The 15975-nt window shown below is 34.0% G+C and overlaps 2 protein-coding genes across 2 annotated transcripts; both read right to left on the bottom strand.

Moving 5' to 3' along the window:
* Positions 1-751: 751 nt before the first annotated feature.
* LOC143072165 (uncharacterized) lies at positions 752-9496 on the bottom strand. The gene is made up of 4 exons (XM_076246985.1): positions 9355-9496; positions 8702-8784; positions 6264-6559; positions 752-4468 (listed from the first exon to the last, which is right to left on the bottom strand). The coding sequence occupies exons 1-4, from the start codon at positions 9454-9456 to the stop codon at positions 1458-1460; spliced, it is 3492 nt and encodes a 1163-aa protein (XP_076103100.1). The 5' UTR covers positions 9457-9496; the 3' UTR covers positions 752-1457.
* Positions 9497-13937: 4441 nt separating this feature from the next.
* LOC143070604 (uncharacterized) lies at positions 13938-15353 on the bottom strand. Its single transcript, XM_076244839.1, has 3 exons — positions 15041-15353; positions 14483-14551; positions 13938-14212 (listed from the first exon to the last, which is right to left on the bottom strand). Exons 1-3 carry the CDS (start codon positions 15333-15335, stop codon positions 13980-13982), a joined length of 597 nt encoding a protein of 198 aa, XP_076100954.1. The 5' UTR covers positions 15336-15353; the 3' UTR covers positions 13938-13979.
* Positions 15354-15975: the final 622 nt, after the last annotated feature.

A 15975-nucleotide genomic window follows, 5' to 3' on the forward strand; every position in this document is an offset into this window, starting at 1 on the left:
TACGGAATTATTTCAACAATCTTAATTTTTTCAAATGGTGCTAGGTTATATAAAGTTATCAAAGGTACCAGGATCATATACACTGCTGCAAATAGAACGGTTTATGTGGCAGAATATAGAAATTTACAGCAAATAATTTAGCTCATGTTCTATTGACTTTGACTGAATGGCTTTCGCAGAAGAACTTTTAAAAGACATATTATACAAAATCATTTTTTACTTAGAGACAAAATTCAAAAGACAATTTGTACGTATATTATATGGGTGAATATGTTTGTTATTTCAGCTGTGTATTTTTGTTAAATTATGCCTTACTTATCACTGTATGATCTGTATGAATATCATGTTTACTGTGTTTTCTCTGTATCGATACAATGCAAAACAGTTTATACGTATTTTGTACGTAATATCAAATACGTGAATATGTCTTCCTGGCAAAACTTTCAGTTGTGTATTTGTTAAATTGTGCCTTACTCATCATCGTTTATATCATATTAACTGTACTTAAAGTTGTATATTCTCTGTACCGATACAATACATTAACTGCATGTCGATCGCTTATCTTTCAGAATTTTGGTCCCCTCTTTGTTAAAGGTTTTAGAAAAAAAATCTTTTAGTGAAAAGAAATGATATTCCAAACCTTGTTTGAGCCATATTTCGTTTTTGTGTTTTTTTTTGTAAAAATTTCCATTATATTGACAAAGATGTGTGAACAAAATAAAAAAAAACCCATACAAATAGAGCAGAAGTTATTTTGTTTAATCATAATCGTAATTAAATGTACTAGTTCTATTTGTAATACTGAAGGATAGGACAAAGAAGTATGACCAATTTCCCTTGAACTTGCTTCACTCAGGGATTGAAACCATTTGACGAAAACAACTCACCATATACACCAGAGTTAATATTCAAGGCGCAGACCTGGGTATCATTTACATAAAACTCAATATATACCCTCGAATCAAAGCCAAAATCAGTTACAAAATTGAATATCACTGAAAAACAAAATTCTCAAAAATTTGATTTAGGCTTTGATAACCATTTATACACCCCAACCTTGTCGAAACCTTTAACATTTTCAATTAAAACATCCTATACATACATGTAACATAATGTTCTTGAAACCTCAAAGCAAACATTGAAAGGTGTGATACTCTTACTTTTAGTAAAGCTTGATGTTTTTTTAAGTGGCCACAGCATGAAATATATTTAGGGAAACTGACCCTATCGCATTGTTTCTGGTACTTTCCCTATATATTTGTATAAACTGTAAGTATAGTTCGGCTGTTTGATGAACACAAAGAGAGATAAATGAATACTGGCACTTTCTTATTGAAATTGATTAAATAATCAGATAACTTAATTTCCAGCCTCATAATGTACTTTAACAATCTGCAAACGTTATTTTGGGGTATGTCTGCCAGGTCGCAACGAGTCGGGTAGCAGTAAATTGCTCTTTAGGAACATACACACAAAAGTTCCGGACAATCTCCTGCAGAACAAGACTTTTGGCACCACTGATCGAGTTCACCTGATTGTTTCTTGTATGAACTTTGTGCTCTACAGACTTTCGGTTCGACTGAATTCGACGGTGCCTGGCACTTGCAAGTGCAAACAGCTGACGGACAATTTCCATATTGGCAAAGAGAATTGCACCAATCGGCAATCTGCTGATATTTACTCCACAGTTTAACAGGAGCGCAAACTGATTGTTGTGGTTCTGAACAAGTTTCTGCTGTTGATTTTGAATTCATAAACATTTTTAATACAAGTTTGGAAAGACTTGGCGATAGTTCTTTTTTAGAACCTTTCGGAGACGACATTAGTTTAGGGGTTGTTGGAATATCACCGTTTTCGTTCTCGTTCATGGATTTAGATATTGTATCTTGAATTTTCTGTCGAAATACTGATAAGTTAGGTTTTGGGACTTGTGGTTGATTCATTTGCATTGGTCCTGAAAGAATTTGGTGTCTAACTAATTGAGATCTTGGTGGATATACTCCTCTACTTCGGCTTCCACTGGCTGAAGAAAGACTATTTGAAATATGTGCAGGTACAGTGGTATATGTGTAATCATGACCAGTAGTTTGGCCAATATTAGATGCATCATCAATATAAGAAGGTCTTAATTGAAATCCGGTTTCAATTATATCCATTGACGGCGACGGAACGTCGTCCACAGCAGGTTGTTGATGAAAACCAATCTCGTTATTAGTCGTTTCAGCAAAATCATCTGCTCCTTTCAACATAGATTTGAAATCGTCTCCAGTTTTGATATTTGGCGCGTCATCCATTTTATCATTTGTGTCAACAGAAATTTCTGACATAATTGATTCCTTATTCTCATTTGACATAATCGTGTTTTCTAATATTTCTTTATTTGAATTTTCACCTTGAATATCATTTATTGTATTTTCTTCATCTCCATCTTTTTTACCTTTTTGAGAAATTTCAGAACCCTTTTCTTTTTCATCCAAGTGACTACTTTTATCCGTGCTTTCGTCATTATTCTCTCCCTTTGTATTAATCAGGGAATTTGGTTCACCGTTTATTTCAGCTTCATCTTCCATATGTTTACGTATACCATTACTACGTCTACCAGTAACCACAACTGTAGACGCCGTAACATCCGGTAAAGTGTTTACCGACCAGGAATCGTCATCAAATTCATTCTTTTCCTTTTCCTCTGGGATATCATCCCATTTCTTTTCAACTTCGTCTATGTCATGACCTTCTTGGTCAACTTCCGAATCTGTATAATCATGCGCATCACTTTGAAAATAATTGACCTCTATTTTATCTCGAGGGATGGTGTTCATGACGCTTTGAGTTGTTTGCTGTGAATCGAATGACAGATGGTTATATGGTTTGGCCTTGTCTCCTTCTATGTCGGCGTCCTTGTCTCCTTCTATGTCAGCGTCCTTGTCATCATAATCAATATTATCAGCTCTGTAAAGAGAATTTTCATTCCAAGGATTAACATCGACTGGAAATAATTTAATTTCACGCTCCACTGATTCTTTATGTTTTTGTTGATTTGACAGATAATTTTTAGTGCGGCTGTCCCTATAGCCCATATGATTGTCAATTTTCATTTCATTGTCTGTGTCGTCACTATCATAGTCTTTACCTAAGTCGTCACTATCATAGTCTTTACCTAAGTCAGCGTAAGCAATATCAGAACTCTCGTCTGTTGACTCTGTATAATCAAAGTTATCACTTTCCTTTGAATTGTCATCCGAATTATCATTAAAACGATCACTAGTGTCATCATCGTCATGATGACCAAAATCAGAATCGTGAAGATCATCATCGTCAGAATCGTCAAGAACTCTATTTTCATCTGGAAAGTATAAATCATTTCCTTTGGATAAATATTTGTTACTTGCTAAATCCTCTTGTTTATCTCCCTTTTCATCACTTTCTGTAGATCCTCCTTTCATAAGACCTAATAAACTCTTCTCATCACTGTCTAGTTCTATATCCTTTGTTTGAGCTAAAAGCCAGTCAATATCTAATGATTCGTCACTTTCACTTTTGGTGTCCACGGATTCCTGTGTATCCGGCATCATCGTTTGCATCTGTAACATCAATTGCACATTTCTATGGAACTCTTCAATGTCATCCGCATCTTCTGCTATTTCATACAAAGCTTTTTTGGTTTCAGGTGAGGACATATTGATCAAGCGATGGAAGTCAGACCAAAATGCGCTGTTTAATAGAAAATTGTCTTCGTCATCCATCATTTCTTCCATCGAATCATCTGCCTCCGAAGCATCTGTCGTTGGAATTTTTGAAGGGGCAATTTGAATAGGTCGTATATTCCGGATAGCGTTTGCTTTGGTTTTCCTTTGATTTTTTTTAGGAATAACAGTTGCAAAAATGTTGACGTGTGGTCTGTTGTTTCTAGAAATTAAAGGTCTATTATTTTTATATGGACGTCTTTGATTTCGAATATCGGGACTAACTTTGTTTCTATTGAACACATTTCCTTGGGGTCTAGCATTTCTAAAACCATTTCTGTGAAATCCTCTATTATGTTGAATATTTTGACGTACTGGATTTATCGTTGGGTAACCATTTCGTACAGGTCCTCTAAAATTTCTATTTATAGATTGTCCTTTATTTCTTCCGGTATTTCGTCTATTATCAATAAATCTATTGTTGTTTTGTTCAAAATTTCTTCCATTGTTCATGAAACGTTGGTTGAAAGGATTGAAATACGAAGGAGTGGTCATAAATGGATTAAATTCGTCATAATAATCTGGAAACATTCCCTGAGTTTGAAACATGAACGAATCATACATGGGGTTGGGCGTGGTAACCTGATAATTTGGCACTCTTGTTACCATAGGAAACATACCAAACTCGTCAGTGATGGCTATATCTGCACAATTGATAAACTGTTCTTGTTTACCACAACCTTTGCATTCCTGGCGGGTCATTGGATTTATACCAGAATGTTGTCCTGAAAAATAAAAAAAACTGATGTATTAGAAATATTAAATCTTTTTTTAACGTGTTATTAATGGGTAATCGAAGGGCTTAAAAGGGATATTTGTACATGTGTAGGATTGTGCAAAAAAATACGATTTCAACGTGTACGAAAGATTGAACGGTGCATTTCTCTGAATAATGACCCTTTTTAACCGAAATCGCGGTTATAGATGAAGCCAACACCGTGAACAAAGAAAAATTGTATTATTCCATTTATTATGTAATCTCGTTTGCAAAACTTTTAGGGGCTTTTGATCCTCAATGCTTTTCAACTTCGTACTTTATTTGGCCTTTTTATTGTTCGAGCATCACTGATCAGATGAGTCTTTTGTAGACGAAACGCGCGTCTGGCGTAAATATAATACTTCAATCCTGATATCTATGACGAGTTTAATTACAACCACTGCGTCGATGCAACTCTTGGTGGAGTTTTAATTGCCCGAGGGTATCACCAGCCCAGTAGTCAGCACTTCTGTGTTGACTTGAGGTATCATTGATATATAGATATAGGAAGATGTGGTGTGAGTGCCAATGAGACAACTCTCCATACAAATAATAATTTAAAAGTAAACCATTATAGGTTAAAGTACGGCCTTCAACACGGAGCCTTGGCTCACACCGAACAACAAGCTATAAAGGGCCCCAAAATTACTAGTGTAAAACCATTCAAACGGGAAAACCAACGGTCTAATCTATATAAACAAAACGAGAAACGAGAAACACGTATATATTACATAAACAAACGACAACTACTGTACATCAGATTCCTGACTTAGGACAGGTGCAAACATTTGCAGCGGGATTAAACGTTTTAATGGATCCAAACCTTCTCCCTTTTTCTGAAACAATAGCATAACATCACAACAAAGAAAAACATACGATAAAATATCAATTGGCAGACTTAACTCAATCAAAAAACGTATGATTAAATTATAAATCAACTGTTAACAAAACTTTGAATTTTTGAAATACTAAGGTTTTTCTACCTCAGGAATAGATAACCTTAATTGAATTTGGCAAATTTTTGGTCCTTAATGCTCTTCAACTTCGTACTTTACTTGGCCTTTTACCATTTTTTTTATTCGAGCGTCACTGATGAGTCTTTTGTAGACGAAACGCGCGTCTGGCGTGAATATATAATTTCAATCCTGATATCTATGATGAGTTTGTTTGCATACTTATGAGCATATACAACCGAAATAACTGCATCATGTTGTCGCTTTGACACATTCCCTATTTCCTTTATCAACTTGATCAGTCATGTTATCTGTTTTCTTTGTTACTATGTTAATTATATATCAGATCAGGATATTAATTGAAAAGTTATAACACGGGTTTTTTTTTTAAATTTGATTGGAATCTACGCTTGAATCAGATTTAAAGCACTTAGTGTTTTTTTTATCTTTATAGCTATGAGGTTCATACAATGATACATTAAAACTGAGATGTACAAATGTACAAACATACTCAATATCCCTATGCTACTTTTGTCTTTTCAGTCGCCATTCTCATTTATCAGTTATTGAAATTGCATTAATAAACATCTTAAAACGTATAAACGCTCTCAATTTGTCTGTAACTGTCGAAAGTCAGAAGCCTGTCCAGTTGTTGTCGTGTGTTGATGTGGTTCATAAGTGTTTATTGTTTCTCGTTTTTCATACACCAATAGATTAGACCGTTTTCCTGTTTGTTTTGTTTTACAGGGGTCATTTTGATGTCTATTTTTTTTTAAATAATTAAAAATCATAATTCTAGTACCTACTAACCGGCCTTCCAATACCATTGTAAAACACATTGTCTACACGTGACAAAGTCGGGTAGTTTTACAGTGTGTCTGATTTTAAAATCACTTTTTTGATTGGTTGTTAAGTAATGTCTATTTCCATCTCCTTTGATATGTAATATATACTGGTTTAGACACTGTTGAGTAACAGGTACCCTAGGGCTATCATGTGGGCATAGTCTTAGTTCTATATATCCACCATGATTCGCAGTTATATCTGAAACTACTTTTATATATTGTCCTGACTTGTATGTTCTGGCTATTATCCCTTTGGCATACCTGAAATTATAATCAAAAGAGAATTATTTTCTCCTTTAATATGAAATTACAGTATTTTACCGATGGTCTCAAATCACAAAATCCACGAAGTATATACTGTAAATTAAGGTAAAAACTTTACCAAAGGAGTCGCATGAAATCCAAAAAGGTGCAATACTGGATGCTCTGTTGGGGTGAGTTTCTCCTACTATGCAAGCATTTAATTTATCCGCGATGCGTATCTACACGTTTATCGTAAGAGTCTTACAGGAAATTTATATAACGTGTTGTATTCATTTTTTACATCATTGCATCGATACCTTTGCTGGTAGACACATGTTACCGAGGGTATCAACAGTTCAGTAGTCAGTATTTCGGTACTGACATGCTTAATAACAATCCTTTCTAAAATTGTCCGTTAAAATGTTGTTTTTTTAGTATAAAAAAACCAAAGTTCCAGCTCTATCAGGCGAAGTTGGCCTTAGATGGATTTAGCTATTTTATTATGTTATTTTTTGTCATATACCTCTTTAATGGTTTCTGTTCTTATAAATCTTTGACTTTCAATTATATGGCTTTGAGAGTTCCTGATGAAGGAAAATCCAGAAAAGCGCCTGGGATGCTTAAAATTTTTAACGTGTTGTTTTCATTTTTTAGACTAGATATATACAATCGGTAGGTTATAACTTACTTATACTCATTTTTGGAATTTTGAATCCTCAATGCTCTTCAACTTTGTACTTGTTTGGGTTTATAAATATTTTTGATTTGAGCGTCACTGATGAGTCTTATGTAGACGAAACGCGCGTCTGGCGTACTAAATTATAATCCTGGTACCTTTGATAACTGGTTATACTCATATTCGGAATTAAATTATTAGTAACATTTTAATTTTTTCATGTAACTAATCGGTTTTGTTATTCTGATCTTACATGTTTTATGCATGTTGAAATTATTAATTTAGTTTCTGTAAATTACAGCAAAATGAAGTCGTAGACTTTGATTGTGTAAAATCTACGTTATAATAAGATGTGTGACAGAAAGCAAAACTTAGTAGTTATATTCTGATTTCTTCATGGAACTAATCGGTTTTGTTATTCTGATCTTATATGTATTCTGCATGTTTAAATCATTATTGGTTTCTGTAAATTACAACAAGATGAAGTCGTAGACAATGGTAGAGTAAGACTTTGATTGTTTAAAATGTACGTTATAATAAGATGTGTGACAGTAAGCAATATGTCAGTTTCGTTCTATTTATACTTATGTAAAGAAAACATCATACAGAAATAATGTTTAACAGGATATGCATATTTAAAAACATGTTAGTGTGTAGTAATTGTAAATGTATTCATAACCTCGACAGACGATGCTTAATTTATTTAAATAAAACATTAGCCTTAAAAAGGCTCTTTTTGTATATGAAAATAGTCATTGTAAAAAATGTAGTGACATCATTCTGCCTTTCAATGACATAGTCACGCTAATGTTATTTGTCAAGTTGTATTTTGAATTGTTTAAGCTTTATTTAAGTAGTTACCCGCGCATTCTCCTTTTGTTCATTATATGGGGAGCAATATATATCAAAGGCAACAGTAAGATACCGATTCTCAAAAGTAGAAAATTCATTTCGAATGCAAAATCCCGACGCAAAAACTTGAGGGAATTGCATACACTCCAAACGGAGCAATACAGTGTGAATGTACAGGGTTATTGTCTATTGTTCTGGATGCATCATCAGTCGAACAAATCTAAGACTTGAACAAAACATGCTCAGGCACGCAATGTGAACGTTTTTTTAATTTAATAGATGCTTGTGTGCTTTTTTGTAAAATTGTTTGTTTTAAAAATTGTAACACAGTGATGACTGCTGAACCCATATTTTGACCATTTTATTTATGATGTCTGTTTTGTTCACACATCGTTGTAAATATAACGGAATTTGATGAGATTGTTGGAAAAGTGAGAGGTTTAGCGCTATAAAACCAGGTTCAATCCACGATTTTCTACATTTGAAAATGCCTGTACCAAGTCATATAAATATGACAGTTGTCCTCCATTCGTTTGATGTGTTTTGTCATTTGATTTTGCCATGTGATAAGGGACTTTCCGGTTGAATTTTCCTCGGAGTTCAGTATTTTTGTGATTTTACTTTTTCCTTACTTTCCACCGGCCTCATTATTCCGTGGTCCTTGGAACGGGTCACCACATACTCCACAGCGGCCATTCTGACGTTCATGTTGATTCTAGATAAGAAAAATACTAGAAAATATACAGCATAAAAACGTGGTGTAGAAAAGGTCATGAAAAATGAGTCCTAGTGCCAATAAGAAAACTTGATATTCTCGTTTGTCTTGTTTCACATATTATCATAACGCCCCATAAGGATTTGCTCATTGTTAAAGGTCTAACAGTAACTTTAAAATAGCTGCTCATGTCAATGTCGTTGGTCTCTAGGATAAATTTTTCTCATTTTCAATTTATATCCTAATTTGTTATTCATATTTAGACAATGGTTAGGAAAAGCAGTGTGTCTAGCATATGCAAAATATTCAACATGTTATTTATTTATTATGTTAGGTAAATTGGCAGGACGTCATTTAACAACGTTATCATCTGTATTTCTTTTATTGCAAAAAGTTGCAATATATAAGGCAGCAGCCATTTGATATTCGGGGTGTCAAATACAAATTATTTTTTTACCCAAAAAAATGCCCCCTAATGTATCATAGAACAAGAAAAAAATATGCGTTTTTAATGAATTTGAATTATTTTTTTTGTAGAAAATATCAAAAAGAAGAAAAATATATTCTTACCGTAAATCCTCCACAATTTACTCCATTGTCATTATAATTAGGTTCGGCACCAGGATAATTGAATCTCCACAGAGATGACCTCATGGCAGGTTCTATCATCATCCCGTGACCTTTAGTAACGGGTAACGTAAACAAAAACAATATGAATGTACACGTTACTGATGAAAAAACCTCCATGATAATTTCCTTATATAGTTAAATTTAACCTAGGACCTTAGCATTTTTCAACGATAATGTTGTTAGGACTTGTTAATCTTTTTTGTCATGTTTTATGTCATGGGCAGTTTGTCGGTGCATACTAATTAAGCTATACAGTAATTATGAAGTTAATTATCATAAGTAAATTGTCTTCTACAAATTTAAACCATTTCAAATTTTATACTATTTTATCAAAGTATAAAAAGGCGTGCTCAATTTTTCCTAGTCGTAATGCATATTTCAGTATGGATTTATCGGATATTACATGTACCTATCGAACAAACAAACAAAAGGCAAAGAAACATGGTCAACATTTGTGTCTATCGTTTGACGTTATATATATAGTGAAGTAAATTTAATTGACAATTCCAAGATTAAAGTCAACAATTTAAAAAAAAAAAAAAAAAAAGGATGGTCCAAAAAAACAGTCTGATTGTGCAATTAAGGGATGCTGTAGCTCAGAACTCCCTGTTTGAAATCATCGAGTGAGGTACTATCCACTAAAGGTTGTGGAAGGCTGTTCCATTCTCGTATGCTGTCTGGAAAGAAGGAATGCATGTATGTTGTACGAGAAATCGTGTTGTGTGTCCTCTAACTACCGATGATGTATTATGTAGCTCTAGCGTTAGTATTGCTACGAGGACATGTACTATATATTCTGTACATCATTACTACTTTGTATTTTACCCTTCTTTCTACAAATGGTTGTCACTGTATAGTTTATAGCATTAATATTACACTGCTGCTTTGTTGGTAATCGTCCATTACAAACCGGGCTGCCCGATCTTCTTTGCACAGTTTCTAGTTTCTGTGTGTAAAGGTTTGTGAAAGGGTCCCAAACTGAGCAGGCGTACTCAAACAATTGTCTATCGCAGTGTATCATACAGCTTTTGTTCGTTGGGTTCAGTGCTGAAGATTTCTGTGGATGAAAGCCTTGATTTGATTTGGCTATTTTGTAATGCTCTTTATGTGTGTTTTCCAATTAATGGTTAGCTCTCGCCGCGATATAGCTTTTTTGTGCTAATGCGGCGTAAAGCAACCAACAATCAATCAATCAATCCAATTGATGGTTTTAAGTATTGTTACGCCTAGGTATTTTGGTGAGTCAACCAATTCTTAATTATGCCCATGAATGATGTAACTTGTGGGATCTGGGATGCGTTTGTTGGTTACACGTAGAAGTTGACATTTACTGGGATGGAATTCCATTTGACAATCAGATTCCTATCTGAGCACGTTGTTCGTGTCTTCTTGCAGTAGATGTGAGTCTGCATCATTGTGGATCCTTCTGTACAGTACGCAGTCATCTGCAAATATAGAGGTCTCCCATGAGGAATTTATTAAATGCCTTAGGAAAATCAACACAGATAAGATCAATTTGTTCACCTAGATCAATGTTCTTGTATTGTAAGGATCAGTTGCGACTCGAAGGAACGATTCTTTCTAAATCTTAGCGTCGTTTAGGATGCACTGGGTATCATGGTGTTTTGCAATACTACTGCAGATTATATTCTCTAGGATTTTGCATGTGACAAAAAAAAAGTAAAACCACAAAAATACTGAACTTCGAGGAATATTCAAAACAAACAGACACAATAGGTAAAATGTCACAAATAGGGGTGCAACAGTAACACGAACCCCGACAAGCTGCTCATGAAGGGCAAGCTGTCAAGAAAACTGGACTGTTGTTACTGGCACGTGATTTATCTCCTTTCTTGAGAATTTGAACAACAAAATCTTCTTTCCAATTTGGTGGTATGGTGCTTGATTGATTAGTGCTTGAAAGGAAGTGGTAATTGTTGCTGATATGCATGGTGCAAACTCTTTTAGAAGTATTGTTGGGGCCTCATCTTGACCAGCTTTGTGGATGTTCAAGTTGCTTAACAACATTTAGTACACCATTTTCAGTCACATGTATTTTGTTACTTTTGATACATCCGAAGAATCCATTAGGATTTACTGATATTTCAGGAGAAATGATCATTTATGTAGTCTCTATAAGCCTTCCTACATTCTATTTGTGTTGAGCTTTTTAGTAGATGGTATCTGTCAAGATCCGGTTATCTTATGGTCTTTCTTTTTTAGTTTTTTCTATTTTCATTTTCCGGTTAATCTAAGGTTGATTAAACTTTGAGAATAACATTTTCGATGGTACTGTTGTTCAAGTATGCTAGTAAGTTGAATTTAATAAGTTCTCACATTAAAGTTATAGGACTGTCCAATTTAGATTTCTCTTTAAAGTTTGTATTCAATTTACTAGCCTTTTTAACTTATTCTTTCGCATCTGCATTTTTCCAAATGAATATTTTCCCCTACGTAGGTTTGTTGATTTTATCTGTTATATCAGTGTTGACATACTGTATATGATGTCACCCAGTTCTTCATCTTTGGTTAGAATTTCAAAGTAACATAGAACAGACTTATGATTATCCAGGATTTCCTCTTTGGTAAGTGTCGAGGGGTATATGTTTGAGTTTGACCTATTTTCTAGCTATAACTTCTCAAACTCCGAACCAGTGGTGACGTTGCTTCGCTCAAATATTTTTAAAATGGCGCTTAATAGCTAGTAGATACATCTGACTGTCTCTAAAATACAACAAGGATCGTAATGATGCTATGTGGATAGATTTATCGATTTTCAAGAGTTAAATTGATAGCGCGTCATCCCTACAATTGCTTCCATTTTTACGATTGTAACGATTATCGGGCGTAATCACAGTGTGAGGACGGAACTATACAGTTTTATAATGTTTTGGTCATTCTTGAGACTGTCAAGGATGAGCGGGGCTCACCGACATTCGAAAAAAATAACAAGTTGCTTGATGGAAAGATTTAGGAACTCAAATGTTACTATTTAACGTTTCTGCTTCAAGTTTTGGTAATCAAAATATTCTATATATATATGTAAATATGATCGATCAAATAATAAAAACAATAAAAGCATAACAAAGTTTTCCTTCAAATAGTGGAGCTCCGAGTAAATCGATCGAAACTGTCACACAACAGCGATAAAAATGTCAGAAACATCGAAAAACCAATCGTTGTTACCTTTTCTGATAAAAAGTCTTGCATGTCTGAAAGTTTAAAAGCGATTGTCTTAGCAGAAATCCAAATATATTCATTTTCTCAATGTCGGATACAAGTATTCTTATTGACTGTACAATACCTTGCGAGTTTACTGTACAATACCTTGGATCGAGCTTGTCCAACGTCATTAAATACATTACATATGCATTTTATTGGCTGTACGTGTTCCTTATCTGTCCTTTTATATTCATCTATGGTTTTTGAAATAGAAATGTGCACAAAGTCAGTCATTTTCAAGAAATAGAATCTTGACTGTATAAGCTGGTTCTCGGCTGAATACTACACTATGTTCAGTTGAGTGAAGCGTCGTAACACAAGCGGAATCCAGTTTAAAATTTACTCTAATTCAACATTGTTTGTTTGACTTTGGTGCTGATCAAATGGACATCATAATAATTTGGAAGATCTAGTAACCATGATCACGAAGGTTGAGGGAAAGTAATGTGTCGTGTGACATTAGGTACTGTGAGTGATCATGTGTGGCCTAAGTAAACAAAAGAAGATGTGGGATGATTGCCAATGAGACAACTCTCACTAAGAGACCAAATGACACAAACATTAACAACTAAAGGTCACCGTACGGCCTTCAACAATGAGCAAAGCCCTTACTGCATAGTCAGCTATAAAAGGACCCGAAATGATAACTGTAAAAAACAATTCAAACGAGAAAATGTTATGAACCATTACAGACGATAACAATACCATGGTAATTTACCAACCATGAGACTGAAGGGCAAATATTCATTACCAGGAAGGCTCAATGTTATTAAAACATGTTAAGTATTAAAATGCATTGGGTGCTCTTAGTGACTATGTGACCGAAGGGCTATTAACCATAAAGTACGGTAGTGTTTAGGTATAAAGATAGTCTCTTCTTTGACCTCTCACATGCTTCAAAATAAAACCTGATGATATGTATTGTTTTAGTTTGTTCATTCGTCTGTCCTCAAAAAGAATATACAATTTTTGCTATGTATCCTGATTATCGTGCCTTTGTTAATTTGTTGCGATCTGAACGAATTTTTTTAGTAGGGATAGGAAGGTGTGCCCATTGGCAGTGCTCAAAAACAATTTTGATGTAATTACTGTTTACATGTGAAAACGGATTGCTCTTAAAATTAGGGCTATAAGAAAATAAACACCGACAACTTAATATCGCTAGTTGACACAAACCATAAAACAAACAGAAGCCATTTCAAAAAATAAAATAAAATGTTAAAATATGCAAGTAAAAATATAAGTTTATTAGTTGAAATAAAATAAATACAATATTTATAAATAAGTTTTCACCTTAAAAAATATTTATTCGTTAAACTTTAAATTATTTGATATCGTAAAGTTTATATGGATACGTCTGGTAAACCGGAAACGGCAGGTTTGATTGGTCTTGGTTCTCTGGCAGGTCTTCTTCCCTTTTCTCTTTTCGGCTTAGGGATAGCTCCTTGATTACCTTCCTCTGCTCTATTTCCTCTCCTTAATTTTTTCTCGGTTTTTATGATTTTTTCTTTTAGTCGCTTGTCTCTTCTTGCTTTTGCTTTCTGCCTTCTTCTTTCTGATTCTTTTGCCATTTTTCCTAAATACGACAAAAGAAGAATACTTATTTAACTTCCTATGATTGCTTATGCATATATTTAGTATGTTTCTGGGTTTTTTTATAGAATAGCCGGGAAAATATATATATATGACATAATCCGATCTGATTTTGAATATGTTTGGCTTCCATAACTCCGCCGCAGTAAAACATAGTAATATTACATTTATAAACATGATATCAATCTTTCAAGTCACTGTATTAACTATGATGTGTACATTAAAATTGGTTATGCGAATCTTTCAGATTTACCTTTATCAGCCAAGGCATCCATGCGTCGAATCTCGACCATAAGTCCCTTATCTTCATTATCATATATATCTACAAGAGAAAAAAATGATGTTGTTCAAAATTCGTTTTTTACATAAGTTCAAAATATATATATTCCTTGTCCCCTTTGAAGCCCTGAATAAGAAATCAGATACATTAAAACATAGAAAATACAGAAGATTTTGTATTCTAATCTACGAACTATAATATTTCTTATCAGTGCCTTCATGATCATATATGCATCAGTTCGATAATTCACCAGATAGTGGTATGAACTGTATATGGAATAAGAAGTGATGCATATTGTGCCTTAAAATTCAAAATCAAATTTCCAGTAAATCCCAAATTCAACTGTCAAGTTAATCCCAAATTCAACTTTCCAGTTTATTCTCAAATTCAACATTCAAGTTAATTCCCAAATTCAATTTTGCAGTTAAATCCCAAATTCAACTTCCAGTTAATTCCCAAAATCACTAACTTGCAATGTTCTCGCCGTCCCAAATTCTAACATTTTTTTTAAATTTGAAAATATATGTCTACCTTTTGACGTATTAGCCCTGGATTTGTCAGTGAGTCTTCTTGTTGAGTCATTAGACATAGAGATTGCCGGAAGTCTCCTGGGTTTTATCATCTCATTTTCTGTTAATGTCTCAACAATGAATCTCACACCTCCGGAACGTTCTGAAATTATCCCAACTCTCTGTAACTCCTGCAATATTTCTGGTGATGGGCGCGTTTCAATTCTATTGATTATCTCGAGATAACTTGAAACCACTCCAATCTTGTTTTTGCGTATTCCTCCACAACAGTTAGGTTTGGCAAATGATGCTCCCATTTTTCCTTTTGGATTTGTTTTAAGCGAGTTTCGAACTGAGGTTTCTAAGTCGCAATTGTGACGTTTTAGGTCATTGTTTGTGATTTAACGTCATGTGATAATTTGTTGCAATGCAGTACAGTGCATACAACTTGGTAACAGATATTTATTTTCAACCTGCATGCTATCAGATTAATTATTACAGCTGATTTTTTTTAATGTGTAGCCAAAGGTAATATCTTTGGTTAGCTTGCTTGTTAGCTGAACCGTGAAGTCATTATTATGTCAGGTATACTACCCTCCTTTCGAAGTAGCCTAGCCCAACAGACAGATAGATTGGTTATTCGTCGGACTAGTCTACTCTTAAAGTAGGGTAATTTACCTAACCACACAATGACTTCACGGTTCAGCTAACAAGCACGCTAACTAAAGATATTAACTTTGGCTACACACTCAATGAAATCGGCTGTAAAGATAGTTTGTATCTTGTGTATCTAAAAACAATATGACAATTTTCGTATCTAACAAACCAGCAATTTATCATACCCCCTTTCAAGTTTCATTCATACATTTGTTTATTCAAATTTATCAGTCCAAAGATGTTTACAAGGATCACCAGTCATTTGCCATTTATTTGAAAACTAAATTACTAATGTATGAG

The sequence above is a fragment of the Mytilus galloprovincialis genome, chromosome 4, assembly GCF_965363235.1.
Source record: "Mytilus galloprovincialis chromosome 4, xbMytGall1.hap1.1, whole genome shotgun sequence".
Taxonomy (NCBI): domain Eukaryota; kingdom Metazoa; phylum Mollusca; class Bivalvia; order Mytilida; family Mytilidae; genus Mytilus; species Mytilus galloprovincialis.

Coding starts and splice junctions, on each gene's coding strand:
- LOC143072165 (XM_076246985.1), bottom strand. CDS start 9,456: ATGATGATAGAACCTGCCATGAGGTCATCTCTGTGGAGATTCAATTAT. Junction 8,785..9,354: donor TAAATTGTGGAGGATTTACG/GTAAGAATATAT, acceptor TTTCTTATCTAG/AATCAACATGAACGTCAGAA. Junction 4,469..6,263: donor ACAATGGTATTGGAAGGCCG/GTTAGTAGGTAC, acceptor TTTATTTTTCAG/GACAACATTCTGGTATAAAT.
- LOC143070604 (XM_076244839.1), bottom strand. CDS start 15,335: ATGGGAGCATCATTTGCCAAACCTAACTGTTGTGGAGGAATACGCAAA. Junction 14,552..15,040: donor CAGGGCTAATACGTCAAAAG/GTAGACATATAT, acceptor TTTCTCTTGTAG/ATATATATGATAATGAAGAT. Junction 14,213..14,482: donor GGATGCCTTGGCTGATAAAG/GTAAATCTGAAA, acceptor TGTCGTATTTAG/GAAAAATGGCAAAAGAATCA.